This window comes from Camarhynchus parvulus, chromosome 1A (assembly GCF_901933205.1).
Source record: "Camarhynchus parvulus chromosome 1A, STF_HiC, whole genome shotgun sequence".
Lineage (NCBI taxonomy): Eukaryota > Metazoa > Chordata > Aves > Passeriformes > Thraupidae > Camarhynchus > Camarhynchus parvulus.
In genome coordinates, this window is record NC_044586.1 from 67,295,644 (window position 1) to 67,313,499 (window position 17,856).

The following is a 17,856-nucleotide window of genomic DNA, read 5'->3' on the forward strand; positions in this document are numbered from 1 at the left end:
AGGGAGGATTGCAGGCTGGAAAAGCAGCAGGGAGCTGTTTCTGTGTGTGTCTCAAAGACATGAGTGCCTGGAGGGAGTTGATGAGCCCACCATGATGCAGCAGCAGTCAGAGGAGTGCTGTGTGCTGATGGTGATGATTTTATCATTGCCTCGCTTTGCTGCCTTGGCCATGGCTTAATCTCAGTGCCTGGAGGCTGTCCTCTTTCCACTTCATTGCAGGCTGATTTCTTGAATGGAATTTCACTCAAAGTCTTAGAATGTGCTGAAAAAGTACTCTCAAAAATGGAATTTTTTTCTTGGGCACTAATGAAGTGAATGTTTGTAGCCTCATTTTTTGAGCTCTTATATTTTAATTTCTTTTACTACTTAATGTTTGCTGGGAGTGGGGCTGCTGTCAGCAGTGCTCTGCTTTTCCAGGTGTGGAAATACTGGCAAAGGACTGGCCTGGTAGGAAACTGTAGGTCTTGTGTTGTTCTGCCTGACAGACACTTGTTTCTTGTCAGATTTGATGTGGATAATCCTCCTCTGGTTTTTGTAATCTCGTCCCTTTTTGGAGGCTGAGGAGCTCAGCATCACTTAGGTGAGCTGAAGGAATATGCTGTAGCTTGTTTTATCAGCCTTTTTTTAGTTCCAGCAAGTCTTGGTAGTAACAGACGGTGGATAATTTAGCAGGAGAGTCTTCAAGAGCATCATTAGATTTTGTCACTGCTTCTAAGGGACAGAAAAATATGCATAGGGATGTTTATTTTGCTTCATTTTAATCCAGCACCTGGCTAGCTGAAGGTAAATGTCAGTGTGCGCATCTCCCATCGCTCTGTTGGTCATCCTTAATGATTTGACTTGTCTTGGAATACATTAACCTTCCTTCCCTCATCCTCCTGCCATTCTTTATGCTGTCTTCAGCTTTAAATGTACCCATTTAAAGCTCTATCGCCTCCCAGCACTCTTTGGAGAGAAGTGCTATCTATCCCGAGACACTGAGGCTGCATCCCATATTTGCTTTAAGCTGACACCACTGCGGGTTTTCACTAACTGGGTCAATCCTGCCCTTGCTCAGGACACTGTGTCCCTGGCACTGGTGCTCGTGCTGCCACATGGTCAACCCAGACAGGGAGCTGATCAGGCTGGGGTGGGGGAGAGGGCAGGACAAACCTCTTCTGATAGGCACAAAACCCCCCCAAACTGCAGCTGGAACAATTTGTCTGAAGTTGTGGCAGTCAGGATGCTGAATATTAATGGTACTTAACAGCTGGATTCTTCTTGGTAGGATGGGAATAGAGGTTTTCAGCCTTCAGCATGTTCTCCTGCAGTATTCCTGCTCCCTGTGATCTTCCACAGTTACCTGTCCTTACTCTGCTCTTCATTTGTCAAGCTCCCCAGCATTTTCTGAGCAGCCTGGTCTGCTGAAAGGTGTCCCTGTCTCCATGGCATGGGGGTTAGAACTAGATTATTTTTCAGGTCTCTTCCAACCCAAGCCATTCTGTGATGATTTTTTATCATTTTACTTTCCTAGCAGCTCTGTTGTGAAGTCTCAGTAGCTTGCTGCTTAGTCTCTAAGGTGTGGGTGTTCTTACCACTGAACTCCTGTCTGATGCATTGTTTTTCCAAATAAAAGAGGATTAACTTTAGTCCTGTGTCTGTGTACTGTAGCTGAAGTGTAGAGTTAATTGAGACATACAGATCCTTAAATTATCCCTGAAATCGTTCAAAGAGCAACTGTTCTGTTGCAGACTGGGCATGAATATGTGAACTCCTGACCGCTTGCTGATCTGGGAGTTCATTGCCTTAAAGGCACAAACAGAAGTGCAGCGAGGTTGACAGAGATACTGCACACTCAGTTCAGCCTAAAATGTCTTCTGGAGAGGCTGATATTTGCAGTGGTGGGTATTGACAAAGTGCAACGCTCTGCATCTCTCGCGGGCTATTTCCATAGGCTTAGTCATGTAGAAAAAGAGTAGGTGGTCAAGAATTAGTGCTGGCAGAGCTAACTCTTGTTCTTTTGCATTGCTAATGATGAACGCTGTCTTCCACCTCACATCACCAGATGATTTCTTTTGAGAGCTCGGTGGCAGGCAGCCACACTTTTCCCACTGATTCTTTTGACTTGTGCGTTACACTTAGAAAATGGGCAAATGGAAACTCTGGCAGCTGCCTGACTTCGTCTCAAAAAGAAAAGGTTCCCTAAATCTCAGCTGGTTCACAGACTCGGTTCAAATGCTTCACATTTGGATCCATTCCTATAGCTTTCGGGCCTATATTATTGAAGGAAAAAAATCTGCTTAATATTCCTACAGAGAGCATGTGGAGTGCAAATTGCTTGGTTGAACTGCTTAGAGCTCCTGTAGACATGGAAAGCTGCTTGGAATGGTGGAAGAACTGCTTGTTTCCCATTAGTATTCCAGGACTGAGGTGTTCCTTCTGGCACTGCTCATGTCAGTATGTGACACGTGTTTATCTGGTGACAAGTCAGTTCTGTACGACAAACAAGAAGTTGTGATGTGCAGCCTGCAGGCTCCAGTGTCTCCCAGAACTCACGATTCGCAGGAACAGGAGGCACAGGAACAATTGTACTCCCCTGGAAATTAAAGACAGACACATATACCTGAATTTTACCATTTAATATTGTTTGGATTTAGTTCTGAGAAAGCTGTTGTGTATGCTGGGATATATGGAGGGGAGAGGCTGGCTAGGGATCCAAAGCCTCTGGGAAGTAAATGGTAGGGGTTTGTGTAGAAGAAGGATAACTTACATGGATTTGAGAGCAAACCTTGTTTCATTTTTATGAAGAACAAAGTGCAAGAAAATATTACAGCTCTGAGGCTGGAAAAAAACCCGTATGTTTCCTTGTTTCTCCCAAGTCTTGAGGAAATTGTCAAGTAGTGGCTGGATTTTTATCTGATAGAGCCTTTCACTCCTTCAGGTTTTCTTTAGAAGGTAGTTTGTGACTCAAAACGCCTCAAAGTGTTTAGGTATTTTGGCTACTTTGATTTGAGAAAAATCTCAAAATCTCAAACCCCAGCTCCCAGAAATTATGGTCTAAATGTCACTCTGAAGGTTTTTGAGCCATTGGCAGTGAAGTGAACAGATTTCAGTAACCCTGCCTGGAGATGTGTGTTGTCTAAAACCCCCCAAACTTTATAGAACTTGCTCCTGATTGGCTTCAGCAAGTTAAATATTTTTGTCCACAAGGTTTGTCGTAATCCTTTCTGGGTAACCTGCAGTTGGCTGGCAAAAGAAAGACTTGGGTTATCAGAGAGGCAGAATTGACCAAGCTTTAATCACGATGAACTTCGTGTTGTTACATCCAAAATGCGTCATGGCTTACTGCAAAGGGCTTGAAAATAGTACAGAGTTGTTTTTTTGGCTGTAATTTTAGTAAACATGGACATTGAAGTGAGAGGTCTCTGGAGCGATAGAAAACACTTCATTTAAAAACTTCCACCCAGCGCTTTTTTTCCTTTTTTTTTTTTTTTTTTTTTTTTTTGACAAGAGTCTTGAAATTTATTTTAAACTCCTGTTTCATTGGGAACAGCTGACAGACCTGAGCAGGCCTAGCTGTGAGCCTCAGTGCCTCACAGGAGCTTTGGAGACCTTTTGGTCAGCAGTGCTCTCCTGACAAGGAACATAAGGAGTGCGCTGGCGTAGGTCTGGCGTCGGGTACAGAATCCACCTAGAAATCCTCCTTTTTTTCCCTGGTGGTGTCAGACAGGTGGTGATTCAGCTTCCAAAACAAGCTGCTGCTGGTTTGCAATGCAAGTAGAGTGAATGTGGAACTGCTTCCAGCAGAAGGAAACGTTTCTGGGAAGCAAGCTGGAGTATTTCCAAACCAATGTCCCATGGAAAACGAGAAGCATTATTAAAAGAGGCCGAAGGCACAGTAGGGGAGAAGTGTCATATCTTGACAAGTGCAGCCTGTGGGTGTAGAGCATGGGAGAGAGGTTAAATCACCCTTTCAGATCCTATGTGGTGTAATTCATCCTTTTGAGCTATTTATGTCCAATTATCTAGTGGCTGCCATAGGGATAAATACGGTTTTGGTTTCTGTCTTGCAGACCCAAGGCTGTAACGATAACCAAAAAGCTGCATTTCTGTCTGGGTTTGTGGCTGAGTCACTGTGGGATTTCTTACAGCACATGCATTTGTTCTATTAGGCCTGCCTTTTCTGAATCACAATTTATGAGATCTCAAGCGTCAAGCCTCTAGTGTGTTGTCCCAGCTTCATAAATGCTGAAGAAGTGGGAGTTAAGAACCCTGCTATTAAACCCAAAATAAACCACTTTTCCTTCTACATACATTGAGCAAACTTCTGGCTTTCCTCGATTACCTAATGTGGGGGGGAAGAGCTGCTGGTTTTGCTGCTGAGGTGAAAGTAAAATCTGCCCTGTTTTCAGAGTGTTTATTTGGAAAAACTTGCACAGCTGAGTTTGTGGAGGTTTTATATTTTCAGACCAAACTCATCACTTTTCAGGGGCTCTTGAGTGCCCTTGTTTTCCTGTTAGATGGTCTCTAAATAGAGCTTTCATCTTCTCCCAGGAAATACTTGCTGGCTTGGGTTTTAATTAAAACCTGGATTTCAGTCACGACAAAGTACAGGATGTCAGGAAACACTTGAAAATTTTCTCTGAGCCTTGTGTCGTGCTTAACAAAGATTTTTTACCTTTTTCTAAATAAATAGGGATGTGTTCAGTAAGGATCATTCTTTCTTGCCTATACACCTACAAAGGGCTTTTGTATAAATAAGCAGAGGCGTTCATCATTATTAAATTCCTATTGTTTTTCTTCCTTGTAGTGCATTAATAGAGCAGAAACATTTGTCAGGAAGAGCTTGTGTGTTGAGATGGGGTGATGGGTGGGATGTAGCCAGGCAAACAGTGCTCAGGTGCTCTCACAGTTTGTTGTGCTGCAGAAGGTAAGGTAGGTGTTTCAGAGGAGACATTTGAAGATCAAAAGCACCCAAGTTCCCCACGTGCCAAGCCCTTCCCAGACTGGAGAGCAGTCCCAGGGAGTGTGGGTGTTGCAAGTCTCCTTTACAGAAAATTGGTGTTTATGTGATGGACTGCTAACATCTGAACAGGATTAGGAACTGGCCTCTGGATGCTGAAGAGGTGGAGGGCACAAGGGGAGTGTGGATCAAGTGCTGGGGCTGGTGCTGCTCACAGAAATGCTGCACTTGGCACATCTGGCCCAGGATCTAACACCTCCTCTGTTGCTCTTCTTGCTTAACTCTCTGAAGAGAATCTAAACTCTTGTTTTGTTTTTCATCCAGCACTTGGTTGTCCCATATCACAGCATTTAAACAATCTGCTCTGTTTCCCTTCTCAGATGAAGCTCCAGAGATGCTGTCTGACCTAGTTTTAACTTAACATGCACTAAAATGGTTGAATTTTATATGCACTGGCAACTTTCCTTTTTCTTAAACAAGGGGGAGGGATTCTATTCTTAATTAAATACACCACACTGGAGATTTATAGACACTTGGCACGACCTGGCAGGAAAACTGGATAATTCCTGATTGATCTAGTAGCAAGTATTCTTTTTATTTTAGTGCTCACACATTTAGTTCATTAACAAACTAACAAAAGTTTAACAAACTAACAAAAGTTTAACAAACTAACTGACACATAATAGAGAACTCACTGAAAATGGAGGCTTTGGAGTGGCATACTGGATTGAGTTAGGCTGAAGTTACCCACATTAATAGTGATTTTGCTAAAATGGAAGGATAAATGTTTTATCCAGCAAAATTTTTGTTTTGCAGATGGCTTGTTCAATCAGTATATCAGTCAGCAAGAGTACAAACCTCGCTGGGGGCAGATTATCCCCAAAAGCACCAAAGGTAAGGACATTTCTTAAGATAGAACTCATGTACTGCCAGTTCTGTCTTGTTCCTTTGAGAATATGGAGCAAGAGAATGATGCAAGAAAGTCTCCTCTAGGAGAGTTCTAGGGAATGGTTTCTTCTCTGAAAAAGTTGCATTTGTCTGCAAATTCAGTGAAATTCAGCCTGCTCTCTGGTTGAGTAAGGAGTGCTGTAGGAATACTAGTTGTAACTTTAAGGACAGATCATCAGTTTAGTAACAAATCCCAGAATATTGGTTAAACATGAGAACAGCTATCTGTGTTACTGGATTTAGCACATGGAGTTGATGTAAGTTCAATTTAAACTGAGGAGTTGGCAAATAAATGCATTATCTCAACAGGGAGTATTTTAAATGAGGTGGATCTTTTGAAGTCCTGATCTCTTACACAGTAAATCCAAACTGCAGAATCTTTTCCATTCTTGTCTGCCTTGAGAGGAGAATTGTAGCAGCATCTTTAACTGCAGAGTACAAAAATCACTGTCACAGAGCAAATGTGGGATCCAAGGTGACAATTGCCAAGTGTAGAGCACTGTCCCCAAGCCCCTTGGGAGGGGTTATCTGTGTCACCTGTCCTGAATACTTAAGATACATAAGGTGGTTGGAAAGCTGCTTTAATTGGACAATTGGAATTCCCTTATATGTGAGAATAGCTGGTGCAAAGCTGGCTGTGTTCTGTGGTCTGCATCAGCTCCTGCTCCCATCCCAGGGGTTCATTTCCCTGCCATTTGAGTATCTGTTCTCACAGCTCAGCTCTCAGGCAGCTCTCAGGTGTGGAGAGATGGAAGGGGAGCCAAAGGGTGGCTGTGTCATCCCTTCTGGAGAGCTGCAAGGACATCTCAGAGCTCTTTTGTGTGCACCAAGTGTGTCAGGAACATTGGAGCTCCTTTCCAAGGCACTGAGAGTTGCGGTGTTCACTTCTGCTCTCTGTGCTGTCAGTCACCAAATAGTTCAGTATAAAACTTTGTACAGTTTTACAATGCTCAAAAAATACTACTTGGAAAAAGTGATGTGCTAGTGTTTAAGGAAGGATGAGTTACTCAGTTCCTCTGCTGCCATGTTGAGGCTGTATCTTTCTTTGGTTTAAAAATCTTAAGATGGAAAATTCTCCTTTTCCCTCTTCTTCTGAAGGTGATGGGGAAGACAGTCGGCCAGGGATGAGAGGTGGTCATCAGATGGTAATAGATGTGCAGACAGGTGAGTAGTTTTTACATTTCTTAATAAATTACTTAATCAGTTATTTTCCAGATTAATATGCAAATGTGTTTTTCTTCAGATCCTGTGTTAGCTTCAGGTTTTCAGGAAAAAAAAATTGCACTTTCTACTAGTTGGATTAAATGTTCTGTTTCCTCTCTGGATCTATATCCCAGCTGCCTTTCTCCTTCTTCCCTAATAATTCTGTGTTATGTCTTAGCCATTGTCTTGTCTTAACTAAGACAAGAGCAATTGGTTTTCATTTTTTGTTCCTCCTACCATCTTAGAGCAGAAGTTCAAACAAGAGAAGAGAAATTAGGGAAAATAATTTCCCTTATCTTCTACAGGCTGTGCTCAAGCAATAGATCTGATGTGTTGAAACATTCCTTGTATTTTGGTTGGAATGGCTTCTAATTCCCACAGCGTGCAAGAAACTCCTGTTAAATATAATTCTAGCAACTCCTGTTAAATATAATTCTTCAGACATCTTTTGCAAAAACGTTTCCTGTAGCAGTTTAAGGAATGGCTCAGCCTCTGTTTCAGAGAACATACAGAGAAAAGAAAGTGGGGTGGTGTATCAGGAGCAGTTCCAGTGATTGTTGTTCTGCATAATTTTTTATATCTTTGTCTGTTACTTAATCAGATTTCTGTACTACGTCAGTCCTTACTAAAATAAGGAAAGCATCTGCCCGAGTCTTTGCTGTGTGAGTGAAAGGATTGTTCTTGGGAAGGGAGAAACAAGATCAGGGCGTGGGTATTGGACAGGAATATAGGGTGGCATTGAAGGAGCTGGCAAAAAAATGCCCATGGCCATATCTGTTGTGGTCACAGGACGGGGACAGAGCATGTGACAGGACAGGACCTTCCAGAGTAATTTGCTAAGTCATGGTGAACAAGCGAAAATGCAGCAGTAACTGCAGCCTCTGGCTTTTGCTCAGAGGAGTTACTGCACTGGAGGAAGCACTCAAGTTATTTGGTGTAGGAGAGTAAACTTCTTTCATTTGGTGGGAGAGGTTTGAGATTGATTAGAACAAAACACTGCTGGAGGATTTGCTGGTGTTTGTCTATGCAGAGGCTGGGGACGCTCCCTAGTGGCCTCGGGAATTAGCAGTGAGTGTTTCACCACAGCGTGGAAGAAACATGATCCTTGTCAACTTGGAAATGATAGTCCTGCACACCTCCTGAAAATAAAATATCCATGGTAGTGTGAGCCTTCCTTTCCACTGCTCTTCTCTAAAGTCCCAGTAAGGTTGTCAGCTCTGCCTTTGACTTCAGTTTCACTCTGCTTTAACAAGGCACTGAAACTCATCCATATATTTTTTAATATTTCTTGATACATTTTATATGTATTATATATGCTTTGGATACATGTGTGTATTTAATATATAATAATATTTATATTATTTATTGAAATATATGTATAATGTATTATGTACATTTTATTATAAATGTGTGTATATATATTATACATTATAATATAATATAAATTATCAAATATATACAATTTAAAAATTTTATTTTAATTCTTTTACTTACACAAAAGTGGCTGGACACTATCCACATAGGTGGAATCCTGGATGTCCCTCCCCTCAGGGTGGTCATTTCTTGCTGTAGCTCTATTTACAGGTGGTGGGATACCTTCCCAAAGTTTCTCTGTGGGCTGTTTGGGAAGTTGCTCTCAGTTTTGCATCCAGGTCCACTGAGGCTTGTAAAAGCTGAAATGTTTTTGAGATGATCAGTTTTGCCATTTAATTTAGCTCGTGACAGGCCAGGGGAAGTTCTTGGGGCTGTTTCCCATTGCTGATTGCTGGAGTTTTCCTTTTGAATATAGGTGGAGTTTAATGAGCTGGTGGGAATGTAGCCAGTTATGTCAGGATGTGTTTTACAGACTGGAGCTGGAAAGCTCCCTGGCTAACCTTGGACAGATCCAGTGCTAATGGAAAAAGGAGCAGTGGTGTACTCTTCCCTTCAAAGACATCCTCCCTCCTTACTCACACGCTTGCTGAGTGGGTTTTTTTTCAGAAGACTTTGGCAACTGAAAAAAAATCATCTCACTTTGCACTCCTTGTTAGAGGAGTTAGGTCCTTCTCAAAAATCAGTATTTTCTTCAACTTGAATCTTTTGGAAGTGAAGTGAAACAGCAAAATCATGCTTACAAGGAGATTCTGAAGTTTCAGATCACGTAGAATTAAGTATTGGAAGCAAATTTTCATCTCTGATGTCCAGATCTGCTGTAGCTGTAAATGAACTAGAAATGGTTCAGTATTTTGATTAACCTCAAAGAGATTTTAACCACTCATTACTGACTAGAAAAATAATTCTAATTCAATAGTACTGAGCCTGCTGGATGCAGGTGCTGCTGTCAAGGTAGAGGATATGGGTTGCTGAGTAGCTGAATTAGATCTTAAGTTGCTGCTGGTGCATGGAGTCACTGAGACTTTATCAGTTTCGGGTAGAACATGGATTAGCTTGGTCTAAACTGCCTTTTACCATGGTTTATCTTTCACTTAGAGTAGGCTGAAAGTAACTGAAAGAGAATTTGATGTCTCTGCTGGCAGCCAGTAACTTGTGCTGGAGCTCGTTTCCATCTGGTACTCCTGTTCTTAATACCTGCCACAGCTGACTGAGTAAGTGCAGTGTTCCTGATGCTTTGGAAATCTCTTAAAGCAGTTTGAAATGGAACTGTAGGCATTGTGGGATGCAGAACTGAGAATGCAGCTCAATGTCTTCCTAAATATAAAAAAAAAGAGAAATTAAAAATGGGAAGTTAGTGATTCCCACTATATCCTCCATCATTTTAATCACATTAACACTGAGACTGGAATGACTCTGGATGGGAGAATTAGGAAGTTGGCTTTGGTATACATGTGCAGAAACATAAACAAAGAAAAATTCAGTTACAGCTGAAACCACTGGTAGGTACTTTAAAGCTTTAGGCTGCAAATGAAAACAGAAAGCTCCTGTTATTCCTGCTTTCCCCTGCAAGGTGCATTTCTCATGCAGCTCTCCATGTGGGAGGCTGGAGAGTTCTCTCTGCTTTTCTACAAGGAAGGGGAAGTATTTGAGTAGCTGCAACCCAGGTACATAAATTAAAACAAAATTGTCCCCCAAACAACCCCAGAAGTACACAAGAGCACAGTGTCATGTGCTGCATGTCAGACATGAGAAGCTGTTTGTGTAGGCCCTGGGGAAATACTGGGGCAGTAACACTCAGGCTCATGTGCAGAACTGTGTTCCCAGGGAATTGAACCCTAATGCAATTTTGGATGAGGGTGTCAGCATCTGGCACTGGTTCCTTATTAACAGCTCTTTGTGTCTGCCCTCCCTGGCCTCCTTATGGGTCAGATATGCCACATGTTTCAAAATTCCAGTGCTTATTCTGGAAGAGGGAATGGACAAGTGAATTGCCAAAAGCAAGTTCTAAGGAGTAATGTTGGTACTTAGGAACAGTATGTGTGTTGTGTTTTGGAGATGTGGTTTCTAATTCCATAGGCAAGGTGGAATTGATCTCTTTTGCTCTTACAGGGCAGACACAGTGAATGACAGTGCAGTCCATAAAGCCATGTAATTGTTTTGGTAACAATAGAAATAGAGACCATGTAGAAATCATTCTGTTTAAAAAAAAAGATATTTAGTGTATATCAGGCTTTCTGAAATGTTGAAGTTTTCCCATGAGCCTGCTTTAGAAATAACAGCAAAGCAACCAGGATGATTTTTCTTCTGTCTCCATTTCTCTTCTCTTTGGCAAGTGAAACAATTTTTTGCGGGAAAACATTAGTGAAATGGTCTTTATTGATGTGGTACCTCTGTTCTCTCACTGAAGTGCAACTGCTGTGTAATTTTGGTTGTACATCATTTTTGCTTTTCCTTTCGTCCGAAGGAATTCTGTTTGCTTCCTTCCATTAGATAAATGAGGACAAATCTGTAGGTTGGGAACAGAGGGAGATTCAAAGCACTGGGCCCAGTGTGCCCATTGTGTACGTGGGCAGCACAGCAGAAATGACAAGGCTCGTTCAAAAGCAGCATGGAAAGATGAAAAAGATGAAGAGAGAGCAGCAGACATGAAGGATGCTGTTTTGCCTGAGGAAAACACCACTATCCATAAGATATTTAAAAACAAGACTTGTGTACAGGATGAAGGGATCTCAGAAACAAAACACAGATGGCTTCTAAGCTCTGAAACACAAACAGCTGCTGAATCCTGGAGGTTACTCAACTTCATGGGGCTTTCACATTTGAGACTGTATGCCTATCCTTAAAAAAAAACCCTTGTATTCAGCCAACTTGTATCCAGCTGAACTGTGGCTCAGAAACCAAGGAGTGTGATCCTGCAAGAAGATTCAAGGCTGGTTTTATATTTGTGCTCTTAAACGCTCCTCACAAAGTGGGCAGCACTGCTGGCATGTAACTAAAGGTGTGGGTGCTGCTTGGAGAAGTGACATCCTTTTGTAGAAGGCTTTTGAGAGATCTTGCACCTTGGTTGGTTTGTTATTTCTGAGAGGAATCTTTCATAGTTGTAGAGACAGTGATGCTCCAGTACAGCCCCAGCAAGTCTGTGCTGGCAGCTGACTGGGAGGGCAGTGGCTGATGAAATGGGGACCAGAGCCATGAGTCCAGGGGGGCTGCAGCAGAGAATTGTGAGGTTCTGATCCTGCCCCTGGGATGTGACAGCTGTGCAGGAGGACAAACTGGGCACTGACTGCATGGAAGGATTTGCAAGGCACTGGAAGCTGAGTGTGCATCATTGACGTGTCCTTGTGGCCTCTCCTGCTGGGCTGTACCAGCACAAGCACGGCCAGCAGGGAAAGGAGAGGGTGATGTTCCTCTTCTGGGTACTTGGGGACACATCTGGAGTGCTGTGCCTGGTTTGGGCTCTCTGGGACAATAAGGATTGTGTCAAACTGAACTGACCAAGGTGGTCAGGGCTGGAGCGTGTGATGTGTGAGAAGATGCTCAGGGAGCTGGTTTTGTTCATCTGGTAGAAAAAAGGTTCATGGGAGGATCCTAGAGCTGTCTTCAGCTACTGGTGAGAGCATGGAGATAGCCAGGCTCATTCTGGGGGGAGCAGAGAGGTAGGATAGAGGGCAGGAAGGGAATATCCTGTTGGATATTAGGGGGAAAAATTTGTAATGAGGTTAATTAGTCATTGCAGCAGGGATCCCATGTGAAATGTCCCTCCTTGGACAAAGTATAGCTGAATAATTCCCTGGGCAATGTGGTCTCTGCTGAAGTTAGCCCTCCTGTGAGGGATTTGGGGGATGGCTGATGGACCTTGCTGAAGTGCTGCAGATCCACAATTCTTTTATATTCCATGGAGGACTGTTCTAGCAGAGACATGGAAATACTGCTTGACCAAAGAATATAGTTAAATATGTCACCAGGACTGGAATGTACTCACTGAGGAAGTCCTCCTGTACCAGAATCCCACAAGTATTTCACCACATGGAGAAAATGGAGATAACAGGAGGTAGAGAACTGTCCCTGAGAATGTGTCTGAACCTGGACTGAAACCACCCCAGGAATTTTGGTATTTCGTGGATTGGAGAAGCTTGCTTTGCTACTTTTCTGAGAAATAGAAATTAAGGAGAGACTGACAGGAAATATGTGGATTATTGGGAATGTACATCCTCTCATTTGAGGACTTCACTGGCACCTTTTAATCTTCTAGAGAGTAAGGGAAGAAAAGAACTCAGACATTACAGAAAAATTTTTGACTGAGCAAGCAGTTTAGAAATACTCACAGAACATATTTAATTCAAAGTGTTGAATTTGTATTCAGAAAAAAATGTAGAGGAAATAAGCTGAGGATGCTGGAGGAGAAATTTGACTTCCTAAACGTAGCTGGTAAAAGCTTTGGGTAAATATAATTGCTTTCATGTTTTTTTCTTGTTGCCTTTCAGCTAGGTTTGAAAATTCTCCTGCTCTGCTCCTAAAGCTGAATAGAGACTTGCTTTAATAAAGCAGCATCAATTTGCTGTGTTCCATATTGCTTGGTTGCAGAGGGAGGATCCTTTTCTCCTTGAGTTCCCCAGTGCTACCAGAGTTATATTGGTGTGAGACTGCTGGGCTGCCCCACTGCTGCTGCCTGGGGTCTGTGGCCTCTGTCCTCTTCTTTGAATATTGGCCTTTCATATCTGTCCTGGTTGGGTCTCTGCATGCAGGATGAAAAAAACCCCTCCCATAAAATCTGAATTAACAGCTAGAATACAAGCAGTGATACTGGTTGGGAACTAGAGCGAAGCTTGACTTTCAAAAAAAACTTTAAAGTCCCCAAAAAACTCAAACCCAACCAAACCAAAACAATCAAACCCAACCCCAAATAAAGAAGAACAATCCCACAAACCACCAAACAACTATTTTTTTTGCTTTATACCATGGGAAAACAATTACAAATTTTAGGAGAACTATAAAAAAATTATTTATTTGACATTACCAGCAACAGATGCATTTATGCATTAAGAAACATTCCTTTTAAAACATGGAACCTTCCTCTAAAATATATATATACTTCTGCAATAAGGCAATAAACAAAAAAATTATTTTCATTGGGTCTAGATAGTGATGGAACCTTTCTTTCATGTGAGCTGCAGTTTCATGATGTAAAAAGTGTCTGGCACAGAGTTCATGTCCAGTTGTGTTCAGGGTGTTGCTCTGGGGATGCTCAGCACCAGCTGGGTGCTTGTGCTCCTCTCTCAGTGCTCACATTTAATTCTGTCAGCTTGGGCTAGGTAACTTCCAAAATCTGAGTTTTCATCGGAGTCATTCAGGTTTGCTATTAAATTTCATGTGAGCCAACAAAGCCTTTCCAGGCAGGCCTGACATTTTGGCAAGGCCCCAGTAGGATTTTTAGCTGGTGCCAAATCTTTTATTTTTCTCGGCTATCAATGAAGCTGTTGTGGTAATGTGGGTTTTGTGAGCTGTGAGAATTTATGCGCACAAAGGGACCTGCTCTTTGCAGGGAACACTGGGAGCCCTGAGTCCAGGAGGAAGGGTAATTAAAGTTAATGAACCAGGGTAACCTTTCCATGGTGATGACCACTATCCTGATGGTAGGTAAGGGTCAGGGACTAGTCCCATTTTATAATCGTGCTCTAACTCCACGCTTTAATTGGTGTTGGATTAAAAATTGGCTATTACCTCCATAATAGAAGTGGTTTGTGGATTTTAAAAGAGTTTTTCAAAACTCTGCAAGTCTTGAGGAGCTTGTTCTTCTTGGGCTTGGCTTTGTGTTCTGTTTTAATGCAGTCTGAAAATGAAGTATTTTTAGAATTTGAGACCAGATAGTGCTGTTTCTATAATGGGAGCAGTTTGGTTATCTCTCCATGGCAGAACAGAAACTCCTTTCTTAAATGCTTCCCCTTTTCAAAGGCTTCATCTGGCTTTATCAGTGAGTCTGGGAAGCCTTAGAACTTGCTGTACACAGAGCAGTTGTGGGTTTGAGGTGACAGCCCTGAAACACTGACTTAAATTTGTGACTCTTGTACTCGCCGGCTTTTGTGGCATCAGGTAAGTTAACATTATGCAAGACATTTCCCTTGAAGAGAATTTTGTATTTGATTTTTCTATCTAAGGGATGGACTAAACAGAAAAACTTTGCTGCTCCTGTCTCTAAAATCTTGTTGATGTATAAATCCTGCACCAAACAGGGCACAGGCTGAGATGTCATTGATAGACTACATGCACAGGATCCAAAATGTTAAATATTGTTCATTTGTCTGTCTGGAATTTTAATCAGAAGGCTATGGGTTTGATTGCCTCTTATGTAAATGTGGAAATAGAAAATGACGCTGAGAATTGGCTGTCTATCAATCTTAAAATCTTCCATTACTAAACCAAACCACATTTTTGTGTTGATGACTAGTTCCATTCAAAGAGCAGTGGTGTTTTAAGAAAAAAAAAAGAGTTTAAATTTATCTTCTGATAATTTGTCTCTGTCACAGATGTTTTGTAGGCATTAGCCTGTTTAAACACATTCTCTTTGAAAAATAAAATTAATTTTTAATATTTTTTTTGAAATAGAAACTGTTTATTTGTTTGGTGGCTGGGACGGAACTCAGGATCTGGCTGACTTCTGGGCATACAGTGTGAAGGAAAACCAGTGGACCTGTATATCCAGGGATACTGAGAAAGAGGTAAGTTCTGCAAACATCCATATTTTTAAAAATACATCAGTGGTTGCCCTCAAAAATGCCCCTCCTAAAGTCCTTGTGTAGAAGTGCAGTGTAAGAGTGAGAGCCACAGAGTTCAGACCTTCAAGTTCTGAAGACTTTTGAAAGGCTTACATGGGGAAAATATGAGCTGGAGGTGGCTTTGAAGTGCTAAGATTCCTGGAGGGGAAAGGTTTATTTCTCAAAAGCAGAAATGGTCGGCCAAAAAATCAGCTCAGCAAATAGAGCACGAGTTAAATAATTTTGTGTGGCTGAACAACCAGACTTATCACAGAATCACAGAATGTTTTGGGTTGGAAGGGACCTTAAAGATCATCCAGTTCCAGCCCTGCTGCCATGGGCAGGGACACCTCCCACTGGAAGGTTCCAAGAACTTGCTAATGAACATTTCAGACCTGATCTTGATGTTTGAACTTCAGAAACCAATTGTTTATTTTTTTAGCTTCTGTCAAAAATGAATAGAAATGGACAACTACCAGATGGAAATCTAGAGGACAGGGGTTACTGCCAAAGGCTACGCAACCCCGAGAGCTTTCGTGGAATTCATTTGAACCATTTTCCTTGGCCTCTTTTGCTCAGTGTTTGACGTATGAAACCTGAAATGAATGTAGCTTGGGTTATAGGACCAGACAAAAAAAGTCCAAGACCTTTGGCTTCTGTAATTCATTTCACTGTACACTGAAATCTTCAAGTTTTGTGTGGTTATTGTATTTTGTGTTCATTACTTGTTTGTCAGAGGAAAATTCGTGCCACCTCTTCTTGGAGGTATGAAAAGTTTGAGATCCCACTACTTTTTGACAAATTCAGTAGTTGATTTCCTCAGCTATTTGAGAACAGTATAAAAACATCTTGTTTCTCATTTGTATTTCTCAGTTTCCTGTCATGGCTAATTTTGTGAGCTTCCTTACCAGATTAAATAACACTTTAATATTCTCATTTTTTTTCATAGCAAAGGTTTTTTTAGAGGTTGTGATCAAGTAGGACAAATAGCCTGAGCTGAAAAAAAAATAAAAATCTCACAGGCATTTCCTGTAGCCCTCGAACCTCTGTGTCATGTACTTACTGATTGGAACATCCTTTACAAAATGGGCAATAACAGAACTGAATGTGATACTCTGGTTTCTGTCATAACAGAGCTGTGGAGAGGTAAAATTGTTAAATTTATGTTCTGTTTAGTCAAAAAGGGGCTGCTGTGTTTTCTTCCTGCACAAACCAGGGTGGGTCAGTGTGGTGTTTAAGGGATGCATTTCCTTCTTGCTGGGGTCTTGCCACATCCAGTTGAGTTGCTCTAAAGCTTAGGAGGCCTGGCTGAGATGAGAGAAAGGAGGAATGCACAAAAGGAGAGCTGTGGAGGAGACACAGTGGAAGAGTTGTGATTTTATGTGGTTAAATGATTATAAAGGGATTTTGGAGGGAAAAATGTTAGCAGAGTGTTATGGAAGTTCAGGAAATTCAGATGGAAGATGGGAAGGATCTAGCAAGGAGAGGAAGAAAGAGGAATTTTTAAAAAGTGGAGACTTGCTGAATGTGTGAGGAGTTTTGAAGAAGGGATGTATTTAATTGTGAAAAATGTGGAGAAACATGGCTTTGGAAAGAGAATTCTGGAAGGACTCTCTATGACAAACATATGAGGTGGGGCCCCTGTGAGCCTTGTGGAGTTCAGCAAGGCCAAGTGCAAGGGCCTGCACATGGATTGGGGCAATTCCAAGAGCAGATAGAGGCCAAGCAGAGAATGGATCCAAGAGCAACCCCAAGGAGGAGGAGAACTGGGGGTGTTGGTGGTTGAGAAGCTCAACAGGCCTCGATGATGTGGACTTGAGCACTTCTGCTCTGGAGCCAGGCTGGCAGAGCTGGGGGTGCTCACCTGGAGAAGGCTCCAGGGAGACCTCAGAGCCCCTTCCAGTGCCTAAAAGGGCTTCAGGAGAGCTGGAGAGGGACTTGGGACAAAAGCATGGTGTTCCAGGACAAGGGGGAATGGCTTCCCAGTGCCAGAGGGCAGCATTAGATGGGATATTGGGAAGGAATTCCTGACTGGGAGGGTGGGCAGACCCTGGCATAGGGTGCCCAGAGAAGCTGTGGCTGCCCCTGGATCCCTGGAAGTGTCCAAGGCCAGGTTGGACAGGGCTTGGAGCAACCTGGGATAGTGGAAGGTGTCCCTGCCCACAGCAGGGGGTGGCCCTGGATGGACTTAAAAATCCATTCCCACCCAAAGCATTCCATGATCCTGTGATACATTCAGCAGTGTTCAGGAGGCCTCCTGAAGTGTAGTTCAGGGGTTTTGGTGACTTTCTGAGGTACAGTGACCTGGCAGCTGCTGTACTTGGAAACCAGCAATGGGTTGTGGGTTTTTTTTTTCCAAAGAGATCTGGATGAAACCTGATTTAGAAATGAAAAGGTCAATCTCAAATGTTGAGAAGTATATTCAAAAACAAAGGCTCCAGATGTTTGTCTAATAGGGACATCAACTGCTCACAAACAATTTGCAAAAAGGAAATGTCTGTTGACATGGAATTTTAAAAAATATTCAGAGTAGATTCCAGTGGAGCTTAATCTTGTTTTGTTGTATTGTGCTAGTTCTGCTTCTGGATTTTTTATTCTAATTAATCAGTGACAGTGGTTAAATTAGCCACTTAGTAA

The 17,856-nt window shown here is 42.2% G+C and overlaps 1 protein-coding gene across 3 annotated transcripts in view; it reads left to right on the plus strand.

The window, feature by feature from the left end:
- The window catches only part of MKLN1 (muskelin 1), a 94,546-nt gene that overhangs the window by 34,565 nt on the left and 42,125 nt on the right, over window positions 1-17,856 (plus strand). For all 3 annotated transcript variants that reach the window (XM_030959350.1, XM_030959352.1, XM_030959351.1), the window contains 3 exons: window positions 5,759-5,836; window positions 6,989-7,054; window positions 15,071-15,183. In XM_030959350.1, coding sequence (XP_030815210.1) covers window positions 5,759-5,836; window positions 6,989-7,054; window positions 15,071-15,183 — 257 coding nt within the window. The remainder of the gene's footprint in view (window positions 1-5,758; window positions 5,837-6,988; window positions 7,055-15,070; window positions 15,184-17,856) is intronic.